A 24,376-nucleotide genomic window follows, 5' to 3' on the forward strand; every position below is an offset into this window, starting at 1 on the left:
CTTTTTTTATGGCATCATTTCTGTTGAGTTCATATAAGGAATACAAATTACAAAGGAATTAAGCATTTCCTTTTCTGAAGCCCTGCAATCACTTGTTTATATTATGTTCTTTTTGTCCTGAGCTTTTCCTAAAAGATCATGAACAAGCTGAAGGCAGGGTTTAAGCAGTCCCTGTAGCTGCCCTGGGACTTGCAGAACACCTTGTCCTATAGTGGTGCAGTCACTGTGGCTGAATTACATTAGACTGGGCATTTCTGAAATATTCCTAAGGCAAAGAGGAAAGGAGAAATTCATAAATTCTCTTTAAGAAATTATAAACCATTAGTCATAGTCCACTTTTGAGGGCTTTTAAGTAGAAAAATGTCAGTAGATTGATGAATGCTACCAAGCTGGTGGGCTTTGCAATAGTTCTTGATCATGTCTTTATTGGACATAGATTAGATCAACAAAACATTGATGACAGTGCATGAAAATAAGTAGCTCTGATTTTGTAGTCTAGTAACAGAAGCTAAAATCAGAAACTGAACATCATTTATTTCTTCTTTATCATATCTATTTGAAATTGCTACAGTTCCCAATACCTCTATTAGGTAGAATATTTGACATAAATAACTTAGATTTGTTTCAAAGAAAAGAATCTATTTGTTCTGCCAAATTGCTCAAGTTTAAAAGATAAACTAATTTCACATGAAGAGAAAATATTTACCTGAAATAAACATATATGACATACTTATTTTTTACTTCTATATTCCTTGCTTCTCATTGAAATTTTTAGCAATTGAATCTGCACTGTGCACATTTTTTCCTCGTAAGTACAAAGAAGATCTGGAAAGAAATTATGTGTACCAATGATGGAAATATTAGACCTCATATTGTAATTCATGTCTCTGTTATGAACTCAAAGCCTTGTGGGTTAAAAAGGGTGACTGTAACAAATTAGTACAATGTCTGCAAATGCTAGATTTTACATTTGAATCTATATTTTAAAGAAAGATGTGCTAAAGGTTAAATGTAGTAATAAAGCTCCCAATTTATCATGCATAGTATTAGAATCGGAAGAAATTTTCCATTTTGGTGGATTTCCATAATGTTCCTCAAAGTCATTACTTTCACCCAAACACAGATATAGAACTTTATCAGAAAATCCTGAGGTCAAATGAACTGTCAGCACTATTGTAGCAAGGAACTAGAAGATCCAGATTTTAAATCTGACACTTTGTCATGAAATCTTTTATTTGGCCATTGGTTTCAGAGAGCTTGGAAACAGGAGCTGGATGCAAACACTTGGTTAGCAAGGTAGGGAAAGTAAAAGATCATTTTTTATACTTATATATGGAAATTCTGAGACCGGTATTCCAGTTTCAATTGTAATGGATCATGGATGTTAAGGGGAAATGCTGGGTTACTACAGTGACTGCCTGAGTTCACCTACCCAGAGTTAGCCTTTTCAATCTACCTTGACCATGCTGCCAGAGAAACATATATATACCTCTCCCTAAGAATGTCAGTTTTGATACAAAAGAGCTTGCAAGCACTTCGCTTGTATTAATACAAATTATTATTAGCCCTATTACACAGATAAGGAAATTGAGATAGAAAATTAAAGCACTTGCCTATCAAAGAGCTAAGTGGCAGTGTCGAGTAGTCTGTCTCAGAGTTTAAGCTCTTAACTTTTATGCCATAGGTGCCTCTCAGACATAATTTATAGATCAAAGCCGTAAGGCTTATCCTCCTTTGCTGGACCTCATCTCTCCTAACTAGCCCTGTCCTCTCCTGCTCCATTTGTTGTTATTATCATCTATACTGGTTCAATCCTGCCTCCTCTCCTTTCCCTTTTGGTATTCCCCTGCCAGGATTATTTCCCAATTTGCTTCTCCCTGATCTCACCTCACACCTCTTCCGTAAAGGCCCCATGGTGATATTTCCTCTAGTGGCATTCCCATCACATCTATTGTCTGCACTATGAAATGTGCCTGGTTCTATATTAGGTTGTTTTTCTCTCTTATTTTCCCATAGATGCTATGTCTCCCCTCATTCATTAGGTTTCTCAAAGCTACCTCCCGTAAGGCTGAGCAGAGTAGGTGCTTTATAGTAACGAGTTGATTTTTCTCAATGACTTCGTAATTCCTCAGAGAGTAACACTGAAGTATTTCAGCAAGATTCTAATCTATGTGAATACCAAGTACTTTGAAATTAGTTCTATCTATAACTCCTTGGGAGACACTTTATACAATCTTAAAATTCATCAGTGACAAGTTTCATCTTCTCATTAAAGATAATAAAGAGTCAAATGAAGACTCCCCTGGTTTCTTGTGAATTATAAGCTTCCCACCTGAGCTCTGCATCTTTTGTATTTTGTGCAGTAATGCCAATTTAGAGCTGCTATTATTAAACTAAGGAGTTGTTTTATTAGAATACTGCTGGAATCTAACCTGTTATTTGTTTCCTAGTGATTTTCTATAGGAGGGTTAGTTACACTGTGAAGATTACAAGCAACTTTATAGTCTATGATTACATGTTATAATCAACAAAATAGATAAGTATAGGGAAATTATGAAAGGATGGTATTCAAATATGTGGCTAGGTGAGAGAATCCTATTGGCAACAGTGTTTTGTCTGTTATATTTTTAAATATGTAAAAATTATACAATACATTATTGCTCTTGGAAAATATATTTGGAGGTGATTCTATTTTTATAGTTTCAAAACATTTCAGCTTTTCTCACCTGTTTTCCAATTTTGGCCACTTCCCCAAGTGCCTCATGTTACAGAATTAACTTACTATTTGCTTTGTACTGAAGTCAATGGACAAACTCCAGGATTCTTGAATGTTAGTCAAGTCTCAACATCCCTAGACTTTTTTTTAGAAGTCTCAATGGCTTGCTTTAAGAAATTTTCAAAAACACTTCTTGAAGTCACACAAAAAAGTTAATTTCTTTCATTTTCCTTCAAAAAGTAGCCCAGAAATGTTTATTGGTATGTTAAATTACATTGGAATCAAAACCCTGTAAGAAATCACTTATGTCCTGAACACAATGAATCACAAATTCCCAGATCATCTTTTTCTGTTTTAGACAAAAATTACTTCCTTTAACTGGGACTTTAATGTACTATTGACTAATGATTTTTTTTCAAATTTATAGTTTCCTAATACTTAAGATGATTTTGATATGGGTGGTGTTGAGAAACCATACGGTGCTAAGAGTACATTTTTCTTGTGCTGTTGTTAAAGAAAACAAAATAAAGGAATTCTTTAAATGTTCTAGGGAAAACATTTTGCAAGTGAAATAGTGTTGTTTGTTTGTTTATTTGTTTGCCTCAAGAAGGTATGTGAAAGAAGGGGATTACAGGGATTTAACATTTTCATATAAGCAATGAGTTTGTACTGGATGTAGAATTTTGTATCAGCTTGGCCATTTCTAATATGATGTCAGTAATATCAAGAATCTAAAGAAATCACAATGACCCCCAAACTCTATTGTAGGTTTAAAACAATTTTAGTTTATTTAACATTATATCATGTCTATATTTTATCTACCACCTAATAAATTTGTGGTGATAATTTGGATTGACGGTTACATTGCCTGTATTTATCCCCTCCCCAGGTGCAATTCAGAACTTTGGAGCCAGTTACTTAATCTATTTCTACCTCCCCTGTTTCTGCTGTAGAGATAGTGAATTATAATGATCTCAAATGGATTTGATAATAAATACTTTTCTTATCCCTCTAAGGCATTCAAAAGATATGGATGACATAAATTTGAACAAAGTTATAATATATTAAATAATTATTTTTATGCACCAGATAAGTACTAAAATTGGGGAATTATTTTTCCCTTATACTGTTGACTGGTGATTATCAGATCATGTCCCATGTGAATCTTAACTTTAAGGGATTCAAATAAAATCTTAACATTTCCCCTGAACCTGCTTTCCCTCCTATATTCCTGTTGGGGTTAAAACATCACCATCTACTTAGTTACCCAGGTTTGAAATCCCATTTTAATATTGGACTTTTCACTTTATCAAACCCCTGTCCATGAGTTATTAAGTTGTGCTGATTCTATATAAAATCTATTATCACTGCCCATATTCTGCCTTTATTTTCTCTTGCTTCACTTATTACAATAATCATTTGCTGGTTGTACTTGTTAATACTTATATAATCACTGTTTCAAAGAATGATCCAACTTTTTTTTTTTTAGTGCCTACTATATATAAGTACTCTTCTAGTTTCTGAAGAAACACAATCAATACAAGGTCCTTGCTCTCATGGAGTGTATAGTGAAAAGGAGAACGGAAATAGGTAAACAGTCAATTACTATAAAGGGCTAATGTTTCATACCCTCCTTTAAGAACTTGCTTTACTTATTGTCTTGTTTGCTGCAGAATTAAAATCTACACTGCTTGGCAATAAATTCCTTCACAATCTCTTCTCTGCCTTTGTTCTAGTGTCATCTTTTACCTCCCATTAGTTCCCTAACTCCTGTTTTTCAAATTATCTAGGGGACTCATAATTCATGAAGTGTGGCTTTACTTGTACCTCCCTGTCTTCCTTGGAAGACTGCCTTCTCACTGTTTTCACTTGGTAAAATCATATACTTAAAAAAGAAAAAGTAGAACTTAAATACTGTCTCCACTGTCAATTCTATGAATCACTTTCCCTTTTAGGAAGAACTGGGAGAACTTTCTCCTCCTTTTATATCTTAATCAAGTGTTTGTGATACACTTATGGTATGGAATTGGTATTTGCTGTGTAGGTGTCTGCCTCCCTCTATAAAATGCCCTGGAGGTCAGGAAGTGTGCTTAGTTCTTCTCAGTAAATTCACTATTGAGCACAGAATTAGGCACCTAATAGGTACTCAATTTCATTTTTTTAAAATGCAATGCCAGAAGGAACACATATAAAGATGTTCTTTATGACTGATTCTAGACCAAGAAAAGAGTTATTGAAATTACAGGATGGCAAATCAATAAATTTTAAATTATTTTCATTGTAAAATATATGGTTTTGAAGAAAGAAAACTTCAAAATTTAGCTCTGCTACCTATTCACTTCATGATCTTGGACAAGTTATTTTTGTTCTTTCAGTTTTTGCATTTAAAAAATGAGCATAATATTATATACTACATATGGTTTTCAAAGAATTAGATGAGACAACATAATTAGCACAGTGTCTGGCAATAGTTGGCACTTAAAAATGTTGGTGTACATTTACTTTCCTTCCTTTCTGTGCACAATTATCCGTTTTCCCCTTATTATAGTTGCCCACTATGTAACAAAAAGTTTTACAAAAGTGGATCATTTCCATATTTTATTGTAGTTTGGTATGGACATGAAAATTATTTTATATCCTATGGCAAAGTAAAAATCACCACTAGTTACATGTTTTATATAATACAGTAAATTCTCAGTTTTGGCACTGAAATTCTTATGTCTCAGGCAAATTGGGATAGTTGGTTACCTTACACCTTGTGTGCTCTGCACAGTGCAATTAGAAGTTGTGGGATTAGTATTAGATAATATGATATTAAAGACTTTTCCACTTTGGGCAAGTGACTTTTCATAACTCACGCTACTGCCTGTCTCTTCATTCATGTATATTTGTATATTACATATTATTACATAATAATAACACTTCCTCTATTGTGTGAGAAGTGAGATTAAATGTGAAAATGTGTTTAAAACACAGGGAATAGTACATTATACTAAATACTGAATCACCTAATAACAGCTTAAAGAATGAATGGATAAATGCAAATATCATATCCTACCTTACTGGCTTGATGTTAAGTCCTAAACTAAGAAGTGGTTTTCGGAGTTAAAAAGGTTCATAACCAAAAATGGCTATGTCAGTATATTTAGGAGCTTTCTTGATGGTCTCAGAAGTCTACTTAAATCCTACACACCTGAAATTGACAGGACTGAAGTTGTTTTAAAGAACAAGATGGTTTCTCCTAGAGTAAAATAATCAAAATGGGTATTTTATTACTTTAAATGACACACTATAATACATAGTTTCTTTGGAATAGCTTCTATAGGAAATAGATTCTTATCCCCATTAACAAGCTATGCTGTCTTTTGTACTCTACACATTTGTACCTGTAACAATGTGTTTTTTTGCTTAATTTGGAATTGGTTTTAACCTTAAATCTATTTGAAATTCCTGAATCTACATGATGACTGTTGATTTGGTTCCATGTTTTCTCTTAATTTCTTTATTGTATTTTTTAAATTTAGAAGCCATCCAAATGCTCTGAAAAATGATGAAGAATAAATTATTTTACCCAATGATAAAATCGCTGAGCAGAAATTAGGAGGAGGGACTACATTTGTGAAATCTGTAGCATTTCTTAATCTAGATTTGTTTCAGAGTAAATAAAAGGTGTGGGGTTTGAGAAATGAGACGTAATTTTCCTGCCAGTTCCAGAGAACAGTGGCATACCATCTGCATCAATTAACTTCAGTAATATTCAGTACTATCCTGCCTACTGAAAATTACCATATGGGAAAAAAGACTTCTCTGTAATTAGACATGTCTTGTTGACAATGAAAGTTACTGCCAATGATGCCTAATGTTAGATTTTGTTTTCACTCTAAGACACTAACCATATTGCAAAATTTTAATAACATATGAATTTTTAAGAGTGGCTCTCTTGTTTTTTTTATTACATCCATATTTACAAAAGTGTTATGACAATGATAAAATTAAAGGTACGTGTTTTAAAATGATCTGGTTTATGACTTTTTGCTTTCAACTATAGTGAAATGATTGATTATACACCAATCAATTATTTAATTACTACTAGGTAGGAAGGAACAAAATGCATCAGAGCATTCTCATGACTTGAAATACTATGTAATACCTAAGTTCAAAACTGAATTAAACCATGTGACAAATAAATAATTTTATGCTGCCTTTTTTCTTATTTTCTGTGAAACACTTTTGCGTAGGTAATTTAAAAATAGATACTACATCTAAGTCAGCACATATGTAATGAATGGCTAACTTTAAAAAATAAGTTTTTCAATATGCCATGCACTATTCTAAGGGTTTTACAGGTGTGACCTCATTTAACCCTCATACCAACCCCTGTGGTGAGGATAAATACTAGTTCAGTTTAACAGCTCAGATTACGGATGCACTGAGAGTTTAAGCAACTTGCCCAAGGATGCACAGTGAGCAACTGGCAGAGCCAAGACTTGAATGCAGGAGATCTAGCTCCAGGGTCTGAGTTCTTGACCATCTTCTGATACCCCCAAATGATACTTGGGTCTCCACTAGTAATTTGAAGACATAAAGCATTACCCTAAATATCTGTGCCTCATCTTAGAAACACATTCTGGAAACGCATTATGGACTGGGCACTGTGTTGCTCCCAAAGATGTCTTGTCCTTGAGAAGTTGCAGGATTTTAGGGTTTTATTTATGTATGTATGTATGTATTTATTTATTTAGAGACAGAGACAATGCAGGGGGCAGAGGGGCAGAGAGAGGGATACAGAGAATTCCAAGCAGGCTCTGCACTGTCAGCATGGAGCCTGATGAGGGGCTTGAACTCAGGAAAACCACAAGATCATGACATAATGACAATACCAAGAGTCAGACGCTTATCCAACTGAGCCACCCAGGCACCCTGAGAAGTTCTTGGATTTTAAAGCCTCATAAAGCTCTATAATATTCTATATAAACAGGCAATAAAGGCTAAGGAAACTTGCTGGAAAAAAAACCTTTAGATTTTGCTTCCCCCATTCTTTTTTTTTTTTTGATGTTTATTTTTTTTTATATGAAATTTATTGACAAATTGGTTTCCATACAACACCCAGTGCTCATCCCAAAAGGTGCCCTCCTCAATACCCATCACCCACCCTCCCCTCCCTCCCACCCCCCATCAACCCTCAGTTTGTTCTCAGTTTTTAACAGTCTCTTATGCTTTGGCGCTCTCCCTCTCTAATGTTTTTTTCTCCTTCCCCTCCCCCATGGACTTCTGTTAAGTTTGTCAGGATCCACATAAGAGTGAAACCATATGGTATCTGTCTTTCTCTGTATGGCTTATTTCACTTAGCATCACACTCTCCAGTTCCATCCACGTTGCTACAAAAGGCCATATTTCATTTTTTCTCATTGCCACGTAGTATTCCATTGTGTATAGACCACTTTCTCACACCATTTACAAAAATAAACTCAAAATGGATAAAGGACCTAAATGTGAGACAGGAAACCATCAAAACCTTAGAGGAGAAAGCAGGAAAAGACCTCTCTGACCTCAGCCGTAGCAATCTCTTACTCAACACATCCCCAAAGGCAAGGGAATTAAAAGCAAAAGTGAATTACTGGGACCTTATGAAGATAAAAAGCTTCTGCACAGCAAAGGAAACAACCAACAAAACTAAAAGGCAACCAACGGAATGGGAAAAGATATTTGCAAATGACATATCGGACAAAGGGCTAGTATCTAAAATCTATAAAGAGCTCACCAAACTCCACACCCGAAAAACAAATAACCCAGTGAAGAAATGGGCAGAAAACATGAATAGACACTTCTCTAAAGAAGACATCCAGATGGCCAACAGACACATGAAAAGATGTTCAGCGTCGCTCCTTATCAGGGAAATACAAATCAAAACCACACTCAGGTATCACCTCACGCCAGTCAGAGTGGCCAAAATGAACAAATCAGGAGACTATAGATGCTGGAGACGATGTGGAGAAACGGGAACCCTCTTGCACTGTTGGTGGGAATGCAAATTGGTGCAGCCGCTCTGGAAAGCAGTGTGGAGGTTCCTCAGAAAATTAAAAATTGACCTACCCTATGACCCAGCAATAGCACTGCTAGGAATTTACCCAAGGGATACAGCTTCCCCCATTCTTAAGCATCAACTGATGATAATAATGCTGAGGATCCTTCAAGGAAATGTTTTAAGAGAGTCTTGAAGCTTTTGAGAGAAGGTAGCATATTTTCCAGTAGTGTTTCAAATGGTATCCTTTATTTCTGGTTTCATAAGTGTCTTATGGTTATACAACTAATCAAATATTCAGCGTTTTGGTCTTTTGTACCATTTGCTAATCAAAAGAAAACCAACACAAAATCTAAAAATAAAGCAAATGTCCAGAGAGGACAGATTTAATTCTAGCTACATAGGTTATTTATGGTGAGATTTTTAACAACGGAGAAAGTATTTCTTAAATGAAACACATATATAAGTTAAACTACGAACTACTTTCCTTTTTCCTTTCCAGGAAAGTTACTACTTATTTTGAGCCTTTTCTGTAATTCTTATAAGGAGTTTAATTTAAAAAAAAAAAGAAAGTTCAGTTTTGCTAATTGAACTTTCTTTTAAGACCTCTGTGAACCCAACTATGAAAACCCTACGTTGTGCCACGGGCACCTTCCACTGTGCTTTGTCCTACAAGGCAAAAGAATGCTGCGATGTGACAAGTTTTATAACAGGGTTGGTCTATCCCCACTTATTTATGTTCACAAGTGGCCCAGCAGCCCATGAGGGCATGCATACAGCCCTCTGGGAGAGGAAAAGACATTTGAGCAGCTCAGTTACTTATCGTGTTTCCAATTAAGGTGTAAACACAAAGACACAGCAATTCCACCCAACACAGAAATTAAACATTAATTCACATGGAGACCCAGTTAATTTAGCAAGCTGTATAAAGTTTTTTTTTTTTTTTTAGAATTTCTCTTTGTGAAAAGAAAATGATTCTGGGATGAATCTTTTGAAAGTGTTGATAGTTTCTTTGAATAGCATCAAAAAAGAGGACACAATTTGTAATAATAAAACATGAAGATCTCTAGGGAGTAGACGTATATTCTCAACTGAGAATTTAAACAGCCATATAAATAAGGTCCAGATTTTTAAGATTCAAACTTCTTAAATTATATTAAGATAAAAGTAGCATTTATGCCAATAAGAATGTATAATAACTAAGGTCAAAAGCTAATAGTATTTAAAGAATCTGAAAATAGTAAAAAAACACTAGTAAAGTAGAAGTAAAAAGAACTAGTAAAAAATGTGGAGATTACTTAAAGACTTAATATCTTTCATGTTTTTCTGGGAAAAAAATAGAAATTCTGTTTTTTTCCATTTTCTATATGAGTGTGTGTATATATATATATATGTGTGTGTGTGTGTGTGTGTGTGTGTGTATATATATATACACATATATAATTTATTGTCAAATTGGTTTCCATACAACACCCAATGCTCATCCCAACAGGTGCCCTCCTCAATGCACATCACCCACTCTCCCCTCTCTCCCACCCCCCGTAAACCCTCAGTTTGTTTTTAGTATTTAAGAGTCTCTTATGGTTTGCCTCCTTCCCTCACTGTAACTTTTTTTCCCCCTTCCCCTCCCCTATGGTCTTCTGCTAAGTTTCTCAGGATCCATATATGAGTGAAAACATATGGTATCTGTCTTTCTCTGACTGACTTATTTCACTTAGCATAATACTCTCCATTTCATCCATGTTGCTATAAATGGCCAGATTTCATTCTTTCTAATTGCCAAGTAGTATTCCATTGTACGTATAAACCACATCTTCTTTATCCATTCGTCAGTTGATGGACATTTAGGTTCTTTCCGTAATTTGGCTATTGCTGAAAGTGCTGCTATAAATATTAGGGTGCAAGTGCCCCTATGCATCAGCACTCCTGTATCCCTTGGGTAAATTCCTAGCAGTGCTACTGCTGGGTCATAGGGTAGGTCTATTTTTAATTTTTTGAAGAACCTCCACACTGTTTTCCAGAGTGGCTGCACCAGTTTGCATTCCCACCAACAGTGCAAGAGGGTTCCCGTTTCTCCACATCTTCGCCAGCATCTATAGTCTCCTAATTTCTTCATTTTAGCCACTTAGACTCGTGGGAGGTGGAATCTCAGTGTGGTTTTGATTTGTATTTCCCTGATGAGGAGTAATGTTGAGCATCTTTTCATGTGCCTGTTGGCCATCTGGATGTCTTCTTTAGAGAAGTGTCTATTCATGTCCTCTGCCCATTTCTTCACTGGATTATTTGTTTTTCGGGTGTGGAGTTTGGTGAGTTCTTTATAGATTTTGGATACTAGACTTTTGTCTGATATGTCATTTGCAAATATCTTTTCCCATTCCGTCGGTTGCCTTTTAGTTTTGTTGATTGTTTCCTTTGCAGTGCAGAAGCTTTTTGTCTTCATGAGGTCCCAATAGTCATTTTTGCTTTTAATTCCCTTGCCTTTGGAGATGTGTCAAGTAAGAAATTGCTGCAGCTGAGGTCAGAGAGGTTTTTTCCTGCTTTCTCCTCTAGGGTTTTGATGGTTTCCTGTCTCACATTCAGGTTCTTCATCCACATTGAGTTTCTCTTTGTGAACAGTGTGAGAAAGTGGTCTAGTTTCATTCTTCTGCATGTTGCTATCCAGTTCTCCCAGCACCATTTGTTAAAGAGACGGTCTTTTTTCCATTGGATATTCTTTCCTGCTTTGTCAAAGATTAGTTGGCCATACATTTGTGGGTCCAATTCTGGAGTCTATTCTTTTCCATTGGTGTATGTGTCTGTTTTTGTGCCAATACCATTCTGTGTTGATGATTCATCTCGGTAGTAGAGGCTAAAGTCTGGGATTGTGATGTCTCCTGCTTTGGTCTTCTTCTTCAAAATTACTTTGGCTATTCAGGGCCTTTTGTGGTTCCACACAAATTTTAGGATTGCTTGTTGTAGCTACAAGAAGAATGCCGGTGCAATTTTGATCGGGATTGCATTTAATGTGTAGATTGCTTTGGGTAGTATTCACATTTTAACAATATTTATTCTTCCAATCCATGAGTATGGAATATTTTTCCATTTCTTGTATCTTCTTCAATTTCTTTCATAATCTTTCTGTAGTTTTCAGCATACAGATCTTTTACATCTTTGGTTAGGTGTATTCCTAGGTATTTTATGATTCTTGTTGCAATTATGAATGGGATCAGTTTGTCTTTCTGTTGCTTCATTATTGGTGTATAAAAATGCAACTGATCTGTACATTAATTTTGTATCTTGTGACTTTGATGAATTTGTGTATCAGTTCTAGCAGACTTTTGGTGAAGTCTATCAGGTTTTCCATGTATAGTATCATGTCATCTGCAAAAAGTGAAAGCTTGACTTCATCTTTGCGAATTTTGATGCCTTTGATTTCCTTTTGTTGTCTGATTCCTGATGCTAGAACTTCCAACACTATGTTAAACAACAGCGGTGAGAGTGGACATCCCTGTCGTGTTCCTTTCTCAGGAGGAAAGCTCTCAGGTTTCCCCACTGAGGATGGTATTAGCTGTGGGCTTTTCATAAATGGCTTTTATGATCTTTAAGTATGTTCCTTCTATCCTGACTTTCTCGAGGGTCTTTATTAAGAAAGGATGATGAATTTTGTCAAATGCTTTTTCTGCATCGATTGACAGGATCATATGGTTCTTATCTTTTCTTTTATTAATGTGATGTATCACATTGATTGACTTGTGAATATTGAACCAGCCCTGCAGCCCAGGAATGAATCCCACTTGATCATGGTAAATAATTCTTTTATATGCTGTTGAATTCAATTTGCTAGTATCTTGTTGAGAATTTTTGCATTCATATTCATCAGGGATATTGGCCTGTAGCTCTCTCTTTTTGCTGGGTCTCTGTCTGGTTTGGGAATCAAAGCAATGCTGGCCTCATAGAATGAGTCTGGAAGTTTTCCTTACTTTTCTAATTTTTGGAACAGCTTGAGAAGGATAGGTATTATCCTGCTTTAAATGTCTGGTAGAATTCCCCAGAGATTTTTGATAACTAACTCAATTTCTTCACTAGTTATGGGTCTATTCAAATTTTCTATTTCTTCCCGTTTGAGTTTTGGAAGTGCATGGGTGTTTAGAAATTTGTTCATTTCTGCCAGGTTGTGCAGTTTATTGGCATATAATTTTTCATACTATTCCCTGATAATTGCTTGTATTCCTGAGGGATTTGTTGTAATAATTCCATTTTCATTCATGATTTTACCTATTTGGGTCCCTTCTCTTTTCTTTTTGAGAAGTCTGGCTAGAGGTTTATCAATTTTGTTTATTTTTTCAAAAAACCAAGTCTTGGTTTAATTGATCTGCTCTACTTTTTTTTTAGATTCTATATTGTTTATTTATTATTTCTCTTCTTCTTCTGGGTTTGGGGTGTCTTTGCTATTCTGCTTCTAGTTCCTTTAGGTGTGCTGTTAGATTTTGTATTTGGGATTTTTCTTGTTTCTTGAGATAGGCCTGGATTGCAATGTATTTTCCTCTCAGGACTGCCTTACTGCATCCTAAAGCGTTTGGATTGTATTATCATTTTCATTTGTTTCCATATATTTAAATTTCTTCTCTAATTGCGTGGTTGACCCATTCATTCTTTAGTAGGATGTTCTTTAACCTCCATGGTTTTGGAGGTTTTCCAGACTTTTCTCTGTGGTTGATTTCAAGTTTCATAGCATTGTGATATGAAAGTGTGCATGGTATGATCTCAGTTATTTTACACTTATTAAGGGCTGTTTTGTGACCCAGTATGTGATCTACCTTGGAGAATGTTCCATGTGCACTTGAGAAGAGTGCACATGAGCAATTTTCCATTGCTTTGGGGTGTAGAGTTCTAAATATATCTGTCAAGTTCATCTGATCCAATATATCATTCAGGGCCCTTGTTTCTTTATTGATTCTCTGTCTATATGATCTACCCATTGTTGTAAGTGGAGTATTAAAGTCCCCTGCATTTACCACATTCTTATCAATGAGGTTGCTTATGTTTGTGATTGTTTTATATATTTGGGTGTGCCGCATTTGGTGCATAGACATTTATAATTGTTAGTTCTTCCTGATGGATAGACCCTGTAATTATTATATAATGCCCTTCTTCATCTCTTGTTGCAGACTTTAAATTAAAGTCTAGTTTTTCTGATATATGTATGGCTACTCCGCCTTTTTTTTTTTGACTTCCAGTAGCATGATAGATAGTTCTCCATCTCCTCACTTTCAATCTGAAGGTGTCCTCAGGTCTAAAATGAGTCTCTTGTAGACAGCACATAGATGGGTCTTGTTTTTTTATCCATTCTTATACCGTATGTCTTTTGGTTGGAGCATTTAGTCCATTTACATTCAGTGTTATTACTGAAAGATATGGGTTTAGAGTCATTGTGATATCTGTAGAGGTTTCATGCTTGTAGTGGTGTCTCTGGTACTTTGTGGTTCTTGCAACATTTCACTCACAGAGTCCCCCTTAGAATCTCTTGTAGGGCTGGTTAGTGATGATGAATTCCTTCTGTTTTTTGTTTGTTGGGGAAAACCTTTGTCTCTCCTTCTATTCTGAATGACAGACTTGCTGGGTAAAGGATTCTTGGTTGCATATTTTTTTCTGTTCATCACATTGAAGATTTCCTGCCATTCCTTTCTGGCCTGCCAAGTTTCAGTAGATAAGTCTGCTACTACCCTCATGTGTCTACCTTTGTATGTTAAGGTCTGTTTATCCCTAGCTGCTTTCAGAATTCTCTCTTTATCCTTGTATTTTGTCAGTTTCACTATGATATGTCATGCAGAAGATCTATTCAAGTTATGTCTGAAGGGAGTTCTCTGTACCTCTTGGATTTCAATGCCTGTTTCCTTTCCCAGATCGGGGAAGTTCTCAGCTATGATTTGTTCAAGTACACCTTTAGCCCTTTTTTCTCTCTCTTCTGGATTTCCTATGATATGGATATTGTTCCATTTGATTGCATCACTTAGTTCTCTAATTCTCCCCTAGTACTCCTGGATTTTTTTCTCTCTCTTTTTCTTAGCTTCCTCTTTTTTCCATAATTTTACCTTCTAATTCACCTATTCTCTCTTCTGCCTCTTCAATCCATGCTGTGACTGCCTCCATTTTATTTTGCACCTCATTTATAGCATTTTTAATTAATCATGACTATTTTTTAGTCTCTTGATCTCTGTAGCAATAGATTCTCTGCTGTCCTCTATGCTTTTTTCAAGCCCAGCAATTAATTTTATGACTATTATTCTAAATTCTTGTTCAGTTATATTGGTTAAATTGGTTTTGATAAATTAATTAGCTGTTGCTATTTCCTGGAATTTCTTTTGAGGAGAATTCTTCTGTTTTGTCATTTTGGTGAGTTTTCTGTCCCTTATGTGTCCTAAAAGCTTGTTGTGTGCTCTGTACCTGCAAGCACTGCTATATTAAATGATGGTCATACACTGTCCAGGGCCTGGCCATTCAGGAGGTATTTTTTTGGGAGATTGTTACTTGTTCTTTGTTGTTGTGACTTTGGCTATTTTATTACCCTACTCGTAGTGACATTTTGGACCCTCCACCAGGTGTGCTTTGATTTGTTCCTTGGAGTAGCCCTGCCAAGTTCTGTGGTTCAGGTCGTGCAGATTGTTATGTTAATCCTCAAATCAGTTTCCTAGGTGTGCAAGATGGTTTCCTAGGTGTGCAGATGGATAGTGTTGATCTGGCTGCATTTCAGAGAGGATAGATGCAAAAAAACTTCCATGCTTTTCTGCCATCTTGGCCCCTCCCCTTGAAATTCTCTTTATAAATGTTCAAGAATTTGATATCAAATGCATCTTGCGGCTCTATTTTTAAAATTTTTCTTTTAAATGCACTGTCGATCTTACACGAGGATAATGATGTTCATTTATGTCAACTACACATAACTCTCTAAAACATTGAGTTTATAAGAACCTAGGATTCTTCATTTATGGATTTCAAGGTGTCCAGAGACTTCCTGAAATTGTATGCAAATATTTACATACATGATCATATGTCTATTTTCTTGGTGAAGAGTCTGTTATTTTTGACCAAGAAACAGTATAATCCATTAGAAATCTGAGTCCATGACCTGTATTACAACATCAGGACTCTATAGGAGCCCTTAAATTCATAAATTCTGCAATTGATTAAAGGTTTCATAAACTGGATATTATTTGAAAGTTTGAATTATACCTTCAATTTTGTATATGCTCCCATCCTGAGTTTTCTTATCCCATGTGGGATAAGAAACATCGTCAGATTGTCTTCTGTAAGTTTTTAATTATTTTTTAACCTGTTGTGTATCTTTCCTCAGTAAGTCAAAGAACCGTGCTCTTTGGAACCAACTGACTTGAAGCAATAGAGGAAGCAGACTAAACACACATTGACATTATCCGGCCAGCCCCTCTTGCACAGGTTTTGAAACTATCAGTATATCCCAAAAAGTGTTTTTAAATAACCATCTAACATAGCAATAAGAGTGTGCAGATATTTTAAAGGGGTAGTTTATTGGGGACATGACTAGAAATACAATTACTCATATCACTTTCCTTGTGCTTCTCTTGGCTGGGAGTGGTCTCTGTCATTTTATCAGTGACTCTCTTTTCTCTATGCCACTCCTCAGTCCTGAGATAGAATAATCTTGTTCTCCTGCCCATTCCTGCCCCAGATTTCCCATGCCAGTTTTTTAATAGTTGCAGTTCTGCAGCGTTTCCTTCTGAAGCTTGCAGATGCACAAACTTTCGAGGAGGAGGGTTCTCTGGGGAGAACCATATAAAATAAGTACTGAGTAGGGGCTATTGGGTCCTAGGTGGAATCACACAAATGTCAAGGAACAAAGAATCCAGGAGTTAGGAATCCAGATGAAAGTTTTTCTTTTTTGTTTTTTAACCATAGTTCATGTTTTGAATAATTTATTCAGGATTTTACTTTGTATGCTTAATCCAGTTTTTCCTATACCCTTTATAATTAGCTTTTGGTTTGAGTGGGCACATGCAAATACTGATTCACACACACCTCACTCAAGGTAATTGGCAACATTCTCAGCTGCAGAAATGTATAAAATATACATCCTTTAATTAAAGAGCTTTTCTCCTCTTAAAAGTCTCTTACTTAAAAAGTAAACCACTGTCTCTTATCTTTTATGCATATTTATTACAACAATATTTTGTTAAAGATAAAATAAGGTCAATTGTCATCTATACTACATAAAAATATGAAAAGAATAATCATCCTCAGAACTATAGCCAATATAAATTATTTTGTCAGAAATGATTAATTTTGAAATATGAAATTATGGATCTCAAGCAAAGTTACTGACCTTTTTTAGAATGCCTGAACATATAAAAAATGAGATGGTTTACTTTGATTTTTCTGAACTGCAGTTCAATTGTATTTAAAAGTTATATACTTTCCTACTGTTGATTTCCCTTGGCATACTGAGTTCATGCCAATTTTCCTTAACTTACATATATTCTTTCAAAGTCTGCCACTTAGTCTTATATATTTGTGTTACTGCTTTTCTTCAGTCCTCTGTATGCATCAAAACTGATATTATATTCACTAGCTCTGAGAATCTCTGAAGCTTCAACTTTATTTATCATTCCTAACTTATTTCTACCATCTAAACTATATGCCTTCTGAATAAAAATTTTTTGCCTGAATAATAGTGCATGTAATATTTGCCCTGACTCCATATCAGATAGGATTTCACATGAAATATGGAAAGGAAAATATTGATAATCATGGTTAATGGATTTTGAAGACATTTTAATATTGGCTTAGCTCTGTAAGTCCTTTGCTATAGAAATGGTCTACTTAGATCTGTTGTTAGTGTATAGAAAATCGGACTGTGAATTCATTTCCTAACATTGCTAGTCAGGGGACACTCATGAGGATATGAAAAAGTCTGGCTATCTGAGTAGAAGGCTCATTCAAATCTTTTTTCAAAGGGTAAAAAAATAATAGTAAACATTATTTTAGTTATATATTTAGTGACTGCAAATCTGGTGTTTGGGTCCCATATGTTCGTATTTCTCCTGCTATCTGTTTCAGTGTAAGCAGAGGAGTCTCGTGGGATTGATTCACTCCATCTTTGCCATTTACTTTGAACCTAACACATGGAAGGCAATGAAGAGAAGCTCAGGTAAAAATGTCAAAAGAGGTGTTTTATATATAGCATTGTATTTAAAGCACTAGCAGACAAACTGAGATGGTGTTTCAGAAGAACAGTCCCTCAATAACTGAAGAGCTTCCAAGATTAACCACAAAGGAAGTATTAGAAGATCTTGAACAATGATTTCTTTCAGAATTTATCTATTTCTAAATCCCTCATGCTGCCTGTTTCCTTTGTTTTCTCTTTCATAGACTTTGGTTATAATTGATAAATCTTGTTAGTTTAAAGCGTATGTTTGAGTTTGGTCTTAAATCGTGTGTGTGTGTGTGTGTGTGTGTGTATAATTAAGTAAATATTATATATATATGTGTGTGTGTGTGTATAATGTGTGTATATGCATATAAATATTATATATAGTAAATTATATATATTTACATATAAATCTATATGTAATATTTACCTAATTAAAGAAAAATACAGTCTCCCACAACTGACTAAAAACTGCTAAAATATAATCTAGAATTTCGATGATCTAAACCTACTAACCTAGGTTATTATTTTCTGAGTAAATATTAGATAATGAGTATGCTTTTATATTTTATAAGTAGGTCTAGTTTTTAAGACACATTGTAATGTCTGGATCTTAGTGTAAATTTAAGATACTACACGATGTCAGATAGTTATTGCTGTGTAGTGACAGAAAAGAATAAATCAGGAAACGTCCATATATTATCCTATCATTGTAACTGTGTAATTTTATTTCTCAATAACTTTATTATGCTGGTTTTATTTGCATATGCTATACGTATGAAATTGCCAAAAACATAAAGGGTTTGGGTAGAGGCAGAGTCTGTCATACGATAAGCCACAAATCTAAGACCCTATTTGTAATCAGTGCTCTATGATAGATAAAAATGTTCCATCCTACTTTCAGATACTGTATGCCTACAGAATTAAATCAAAGAAATAACTTGATGGAGGCACCTGGCTTGCTCAGTTGTTTAAGCATCCAACTTCAGCTCAGGTCATGATCTCGCAGTCTGTGAGTTCTAGCTCCATGTCAGGCTCTGTGCTGACAGCTCAGAGCCTGGAGCCTGCTTCAGATTCTATGTGTTTTCCTCTTTCTCTGCCCCTCCTCTGTTCATGCTCTATCTCTCTCTCTCTTGAAAATAAATAAACATTAAAAAATTAAAAAAAAGAAATAACTACATGTATTAAAGAGGACAATTTATTTCCATTTTAGAGTATGTGCCTGATTATACATTTAGAAAAGGGGCATTACTTCTTTTCAGAGAGGTAGAATTTGATTCTAATTTTTTAAAGTTTATGTATTTTTCAGAGAGAGAGCGAGAGAGTGAGAGAAAGAAAGAATTAGTGGGAGAGGGGCAGAGAGAGAGAGGACAGAGGATCTGAAGCAGGCTCTGTGTTCACAGCAGAGAGCCAGATGCAGGGCTTGAATTCATGAACTCTGAGATCACGACCTGAGCTGAAGTCAGCCCCTTAACTAACTGAGCCACCCAGGTGCCCCAAATTTGACTTTAATAAGGAGGTATACAGCAGGGGAAGACTTTGCATTAAAAAATATAATATCAGTTCTGCCATTCTACCTTCTCCTCTCTCAGCTTCCTTCTCTCTTTCCTTCTCTCCTCTTGTCTCTTCTTCTCTCCTGTGACTTTTCTTACTTTATTGAGTAACTACTGCTTGAAAGGCACTGCATCAAAGAATATTACTGGGTGATCAAAAAGAATGAAATCTTGCCATTTGCAACAATGTATCTAGATGGAACTAGAGTGTAAGTGAAATAAGTGTGTCAGTCAAAGACAAATATCATATGATTTCATTCATATGTGGAATTTAAGAAACAAAAGAGATGAACATAGGGGAAGGGAAAGAAAAATAAGATAAAAACAGGGAGGGAGGCAAACCATAAGAGACTCTTAACTATAGAGAACAAACTGAGGGTTGCTGGAGGAGAGGTTGGGGGGGATTTGGCTAAACGGGTGATGGGCATTAAGGAGGGCACTTGTTGGGATAAGCAGTGGGTGTTATACGTAAGTGATGAATCACTAAATTCTACCCCTGAAACCAGTACTACACTATATGTTAATTAAATTGAATTTAAATAAATTTAAAAAAAGAAAGAAAATAAATATATGAATATACTTGCTATTTAATTTTCAGTCAATTAGTTTCTGGCATTTTTCTCTATTTGAAACTAAGAAAGATAACTCTTTACTACGACCTTTCTAGAAATAAAAAAGGTCATACAGACAGTATAAACAATTGACAATAGTTAAATAAATACTGATTTTAGGCTTGTCTGCTTTCTGGGTCTCATAATTAAATGATTCATTGCAGTTAGTGCAAAAATAAGTACTATAGGGGCACCTGGGTGGCTCAGTGGGTTGAGTCCCACTCCTGGTTTTGGCTCAGGTCATGATCTCACAGTTCATGAGTGCAACTGCCCCATTGGGCTCTGCGCTGACAGAGCAGAGCCTGCTTGGTATTCCCTCTCTCACTCGTTACCCCTCCCGTGTGTGTGTGTGCTCTCTGTCTCTCTCTCAAATTAAATAAATAGACTTAAAAAAATAAGTACTATATAAACACTGTTCCTTGATAGCATAGTGCGACATGAATACAAATAAATGATTTTATAAGAAACATCATCGTGTATCTCATTTAAATTCAATTAAGATAAGTAACTGGGAACTAAATTAGCACCATCATTAGAACAGGCTTTGTGATTTCCTTGAATCACATAGCTAATGTCTTTTGAGACCCTCAAAGTACTGTGACAAAGAATCAATTGGGATAAAGCAAATTGATTGCTGCCCCGTCGCCATCAAACATTGGCCAACTGTTCAAAGTGCCACCGTACAGGTCAAGGGAGTAACTATTTTCTTGATGATGTCCTAAACCTAATGGGTGATGAGTTCATTTATTAGATAGCAAAGAAATACTTTTAAAAACTATGAAAGAATAAAAACTCATGATTACTACTTCATTCTCCTTTACACAAAATTATAAAGGAAATTCTCGGGAAATAACCTATAGATGAATGTAAGAGGATAAAAATTACCTTTGAAATTGTAGCAGTCATTACTGAATAGTGCCAGAGGAAATGTACAGGGATCACTTATCAAAGTGATATAAGCTAGGAAAAGTGAGTTGAGTTAATTTCAGTTTGAGGGAACAGGAACAAGTTTAGATCTATAAATTTTTTATGAAGCAATTTTGTTACACCTGATTTGTATGTAAGTCATGGAAACTGAACTGAGTTTTCTTTCCTATGAAAGCTGGAGGCAAATTTGGCTTAAAGCCTAGAAGAACAGAGTGCTAGAGTGTTCTTTCAGATCTCTCTCTAGAAAGTTGCTTCTGTGTATGTGCTATAGAAACATCATCTTTCTTCTATTATTCTCAGTGGCTAAATGACAAGGGTTATTTATTTATTTATTTTTAGCAGTAATGCTGAATAATTCAAGTTACTTCTGAACTTTGTAATGTCATTTCTGCCAAACATACCTAAATCCACTGAGATTTGTCATTAAGAGTTAAGGATTAAGCTATTAAACTACAAATCATCCATTCCTCAATTCTAATCACTGAGATATTAATAATATATGTGAAAACTGCCTTTTTATATTTGCAGCTCTGAGAGCTTAGCTTACATAGATTTTTATTTTGTGTCTTTTGCAATACCCCCATCACCACCAACAGTAAAAATAGTAACATTTCTGAGCAACTGATACCATTTTTGTTTCTAAAGAGGAAAAAAAGTGGCACTCATTAGAATTAAAACTGCTAGTTTTAAATTCATGTAGTTTTGGTTCCTACTGTATCAGTGGCATTGCTGGCCACAAAGCCTCCAACCATATCGGTAATTGTCCAATGATAAAACCAAACGACATCAAAGCATATTTACGATTTGCTATTTTGTATGTTTTAATTAAGAAGGCAAGGGTAATTGAAGGGCAACAGAAAAATAGAAATGTAATAATGTTAGGCCTTGTTGGTATAATATTGTTAAGAAAAGCAAGAAATGTGCATGTTGGAATTTTGTTTTTATTGGATTTCCTAGTGTCTTCAAACATTCCCAGGATTGGTTGGCTGGGCCAGCCCTCCTGAATACATTGATGTCATCACCATAATTTGTGGCACAATTATGACTAAAAAACAGCAGAATTACACTAATTAAAAAAAATGTTTTTGATACAGCAGGGAGAGGGGCAGAAGGCGAAGGAGAGAGAATCTTAAGCAGGCTCCACACCCAGTGGGGGGGCTGACGTGGGCTGGATCTCATGAACTATGAGATCATGACTTGAGTCAGAATCAAGTCAGACACTTAAGAAACTGAGCCACCAAGGTGCCCCTAGAATTACAATAAATAAAGCTCCAAGGGGCGCTTGGGTAGCTCAGTTGGTTAAGGGTCCGACTCTTGATTTCAGCTCAGGTCATGATCTCATGGTTGTGAGATTGAGGCCCATGACGTGCCCACTGGGCGTGGAACCTGCTTAAGATTCTCTCTCTCCCTCGCCCTCTGCTTCTCTCTCTCAAAAAACAAAACAAAACAAAACTCCAAGAATCAATACCCTAATTCTATTTCTCTAAGACACATATAAAATATAAAGTGGGTTTATATCTTTTATACAACAGAAGAAGGCAGCTTGATATTTTATAAATTGGCAGGGAAAAAAACAATTTGTTTCTGAAATAATATCATAGATAATCCAGAAAGTGATTTACTAAACTTTGAAATTGCATTTCGTTTCATTTCATTTCATTTCATTTCATTTCATTTCATTTCATTTCATTTCATTTCATTTCATTTCATTTTTTAAAAGTATTTTTTACCAATTTTTTTAATGTTTATTCATTTTGTGAGACAGACACAGAGAGTGAGTGGGGAAGGGACAGAGAGAGGAAGAGGCACAGAATCCGAAGCAGGCTCCAGGCTCTGAGCTGTCAGCACAGAGCCTGACAAGGGGCTCAAACTCATGAGCCATGAGATCATGCCCTGAGCTGAAGTCAGATGCTTCACCAAACTGAGCCACCCAGGCGCCCCTGAAATTGCATTTTAAAATTTTCGATTTCTGGGGTGCCTGCCTGGCTCAGTCAGTTAGACATCCAGCTCCTGATTTTGGTTCAGGCCGTGATCTCATGGTTGGTAGGATCAAGCCCTGGAGTGCTGTCAGCATAGAGCCTGTGCTCCTCTCTCACTTGCTCTCTGTTTCTCTGTGTCTCAAAATAAATAAATAAATAAACATGAAGAAAAATGCTCAATTCCCTGTATTTTCTTTCTTTCATTGATAAAATACAGCTTTGGTCAGACTGACATGTTTAAGGGGAAACTGTGCATTAATTTTCTTTTTCAAAAAAGTTCTTCAAGTTTCAAATTTGCTACTTTCTGGCTTTTCTTCCAATCATTTCTCTTTAGTAAAATTAAACTTTAATTAAATCTCTATAAACTTGCTCAAACATGGAATTGCCTGTCAATAATGCTGTTTTTAATTCTCTTTTCTAGTGAATTCCAAGTGGCAAAGTAGCTCTACTTTATCTTATTTTTATTCTTGAGTTATAAAATCTGAGATCTGAAGCTCTAGTCCTTATTTATGTAAAAATTATTCTAGAGGAGGCAGCAGCAGTATGCTAACTGGGTGTTCAGGTTACAGATCTGTCTTCCACTTCCTTTTACCACTTTCACGGCATTAGGTATTATAAATGTGGTCCCTGCCTTAAAGAAAGGTCACTTGTATTTTCTTTCAACAATATATCTTAGAAATATTTATTTCTGTATTGTGTATCTTTCAGTTGTGAGCATAGTCCTGTGCTGTATATGGTGGCAGAAAACTTCACCTGAAATACCTACCAGCAGGAATCCTGGGGGGCAGAGATCCTCCCCCTGGCACTGGATGCGGGGCCTGGATGCTATTTAAAAACCCTGCCCTCAGGAAGCTGGGGCAAAACGCCTCCACCCCAATGGCCGGGAAGGATCCTTTTAAGAGATAAAAATGGACATTAATCAAAATCTATTTGTGGAAAAGCTGTTGATCATTTAACTGGGGAAAAAAAATCCTATCATTAATAAAAACATCAAACCTTACATGGAAGCTATAAAATTAAAAGGAATGAATGCATTTTTATTCATAATTAAAAAAAATCAACTTAGGTTTTGAAAAGAAAGTACTCTTAACTAGTTACAATTCCAAACGATGTACAAGTAGTAGAATGTGAAGATAAAATTTCTAAACCTACATTTGACAAAGCAGATATAAATAAAAGTCACTGAGGTTGTCTATTTGCAGAGTCGTCCACATGAGTGACAGACATGCAGGAGACAGCCACAGCGGGATCTGAGATCAAAGCTGCACTGGAAGAAGCAGTGTTTTGCTTTAGGTCTATCAGCAGTGATGCTTAAAATGAGGAAAGCTTTTACACCACCCAGCAATTATATATGTTTTTGAAATAGCGGTAAGGAAATCCATATCCACAATTCTTAATTTGTTACACC

General features: G+C 35.5%; 1 protein-coding gene across 2 annotated transcripts in view; it reads right to left on the minus strand.

Moving 5' to 3' along the window:
* The window catches only part of EPHA6 (EPH receptor A6), an 884,276-nt gene that overhangs the window by 129,545 nt on the left and 730,355 nt on the right, over window positions 1-24,376 (minus strand). For both annotated transcript variants that reach the window (XM_047099574.1, XM_047099573.1), the window contains one exon: window positions 23,735-23,860. In XM_047099574.1, the coding sequence (XP_046955530.1) occupies window positions 23,735-23,860 (126 nt within the window). The remainder of the gene's footprint in view (window positions 1-23,734; window positions 23,861-24,376) is intronic.

Source organism: Lynx rufus, unplaced genomic scaffold (genome assembly GCF_022079265.1).
Source record: "Lynx rufus isolate CCGP_SWC_20201006 ecotype Redwood Valley unplaced genomic scaffold, mLynRuf1.p SCAF_5, whole genome shotgun sequence".
In the NCBI taxonomy this organism is placed as follows: Eukaryota; Metazoa; Chordata; class Mammalia; order Carnivora; family Felidae; genus Lynx; species Lynx rufus.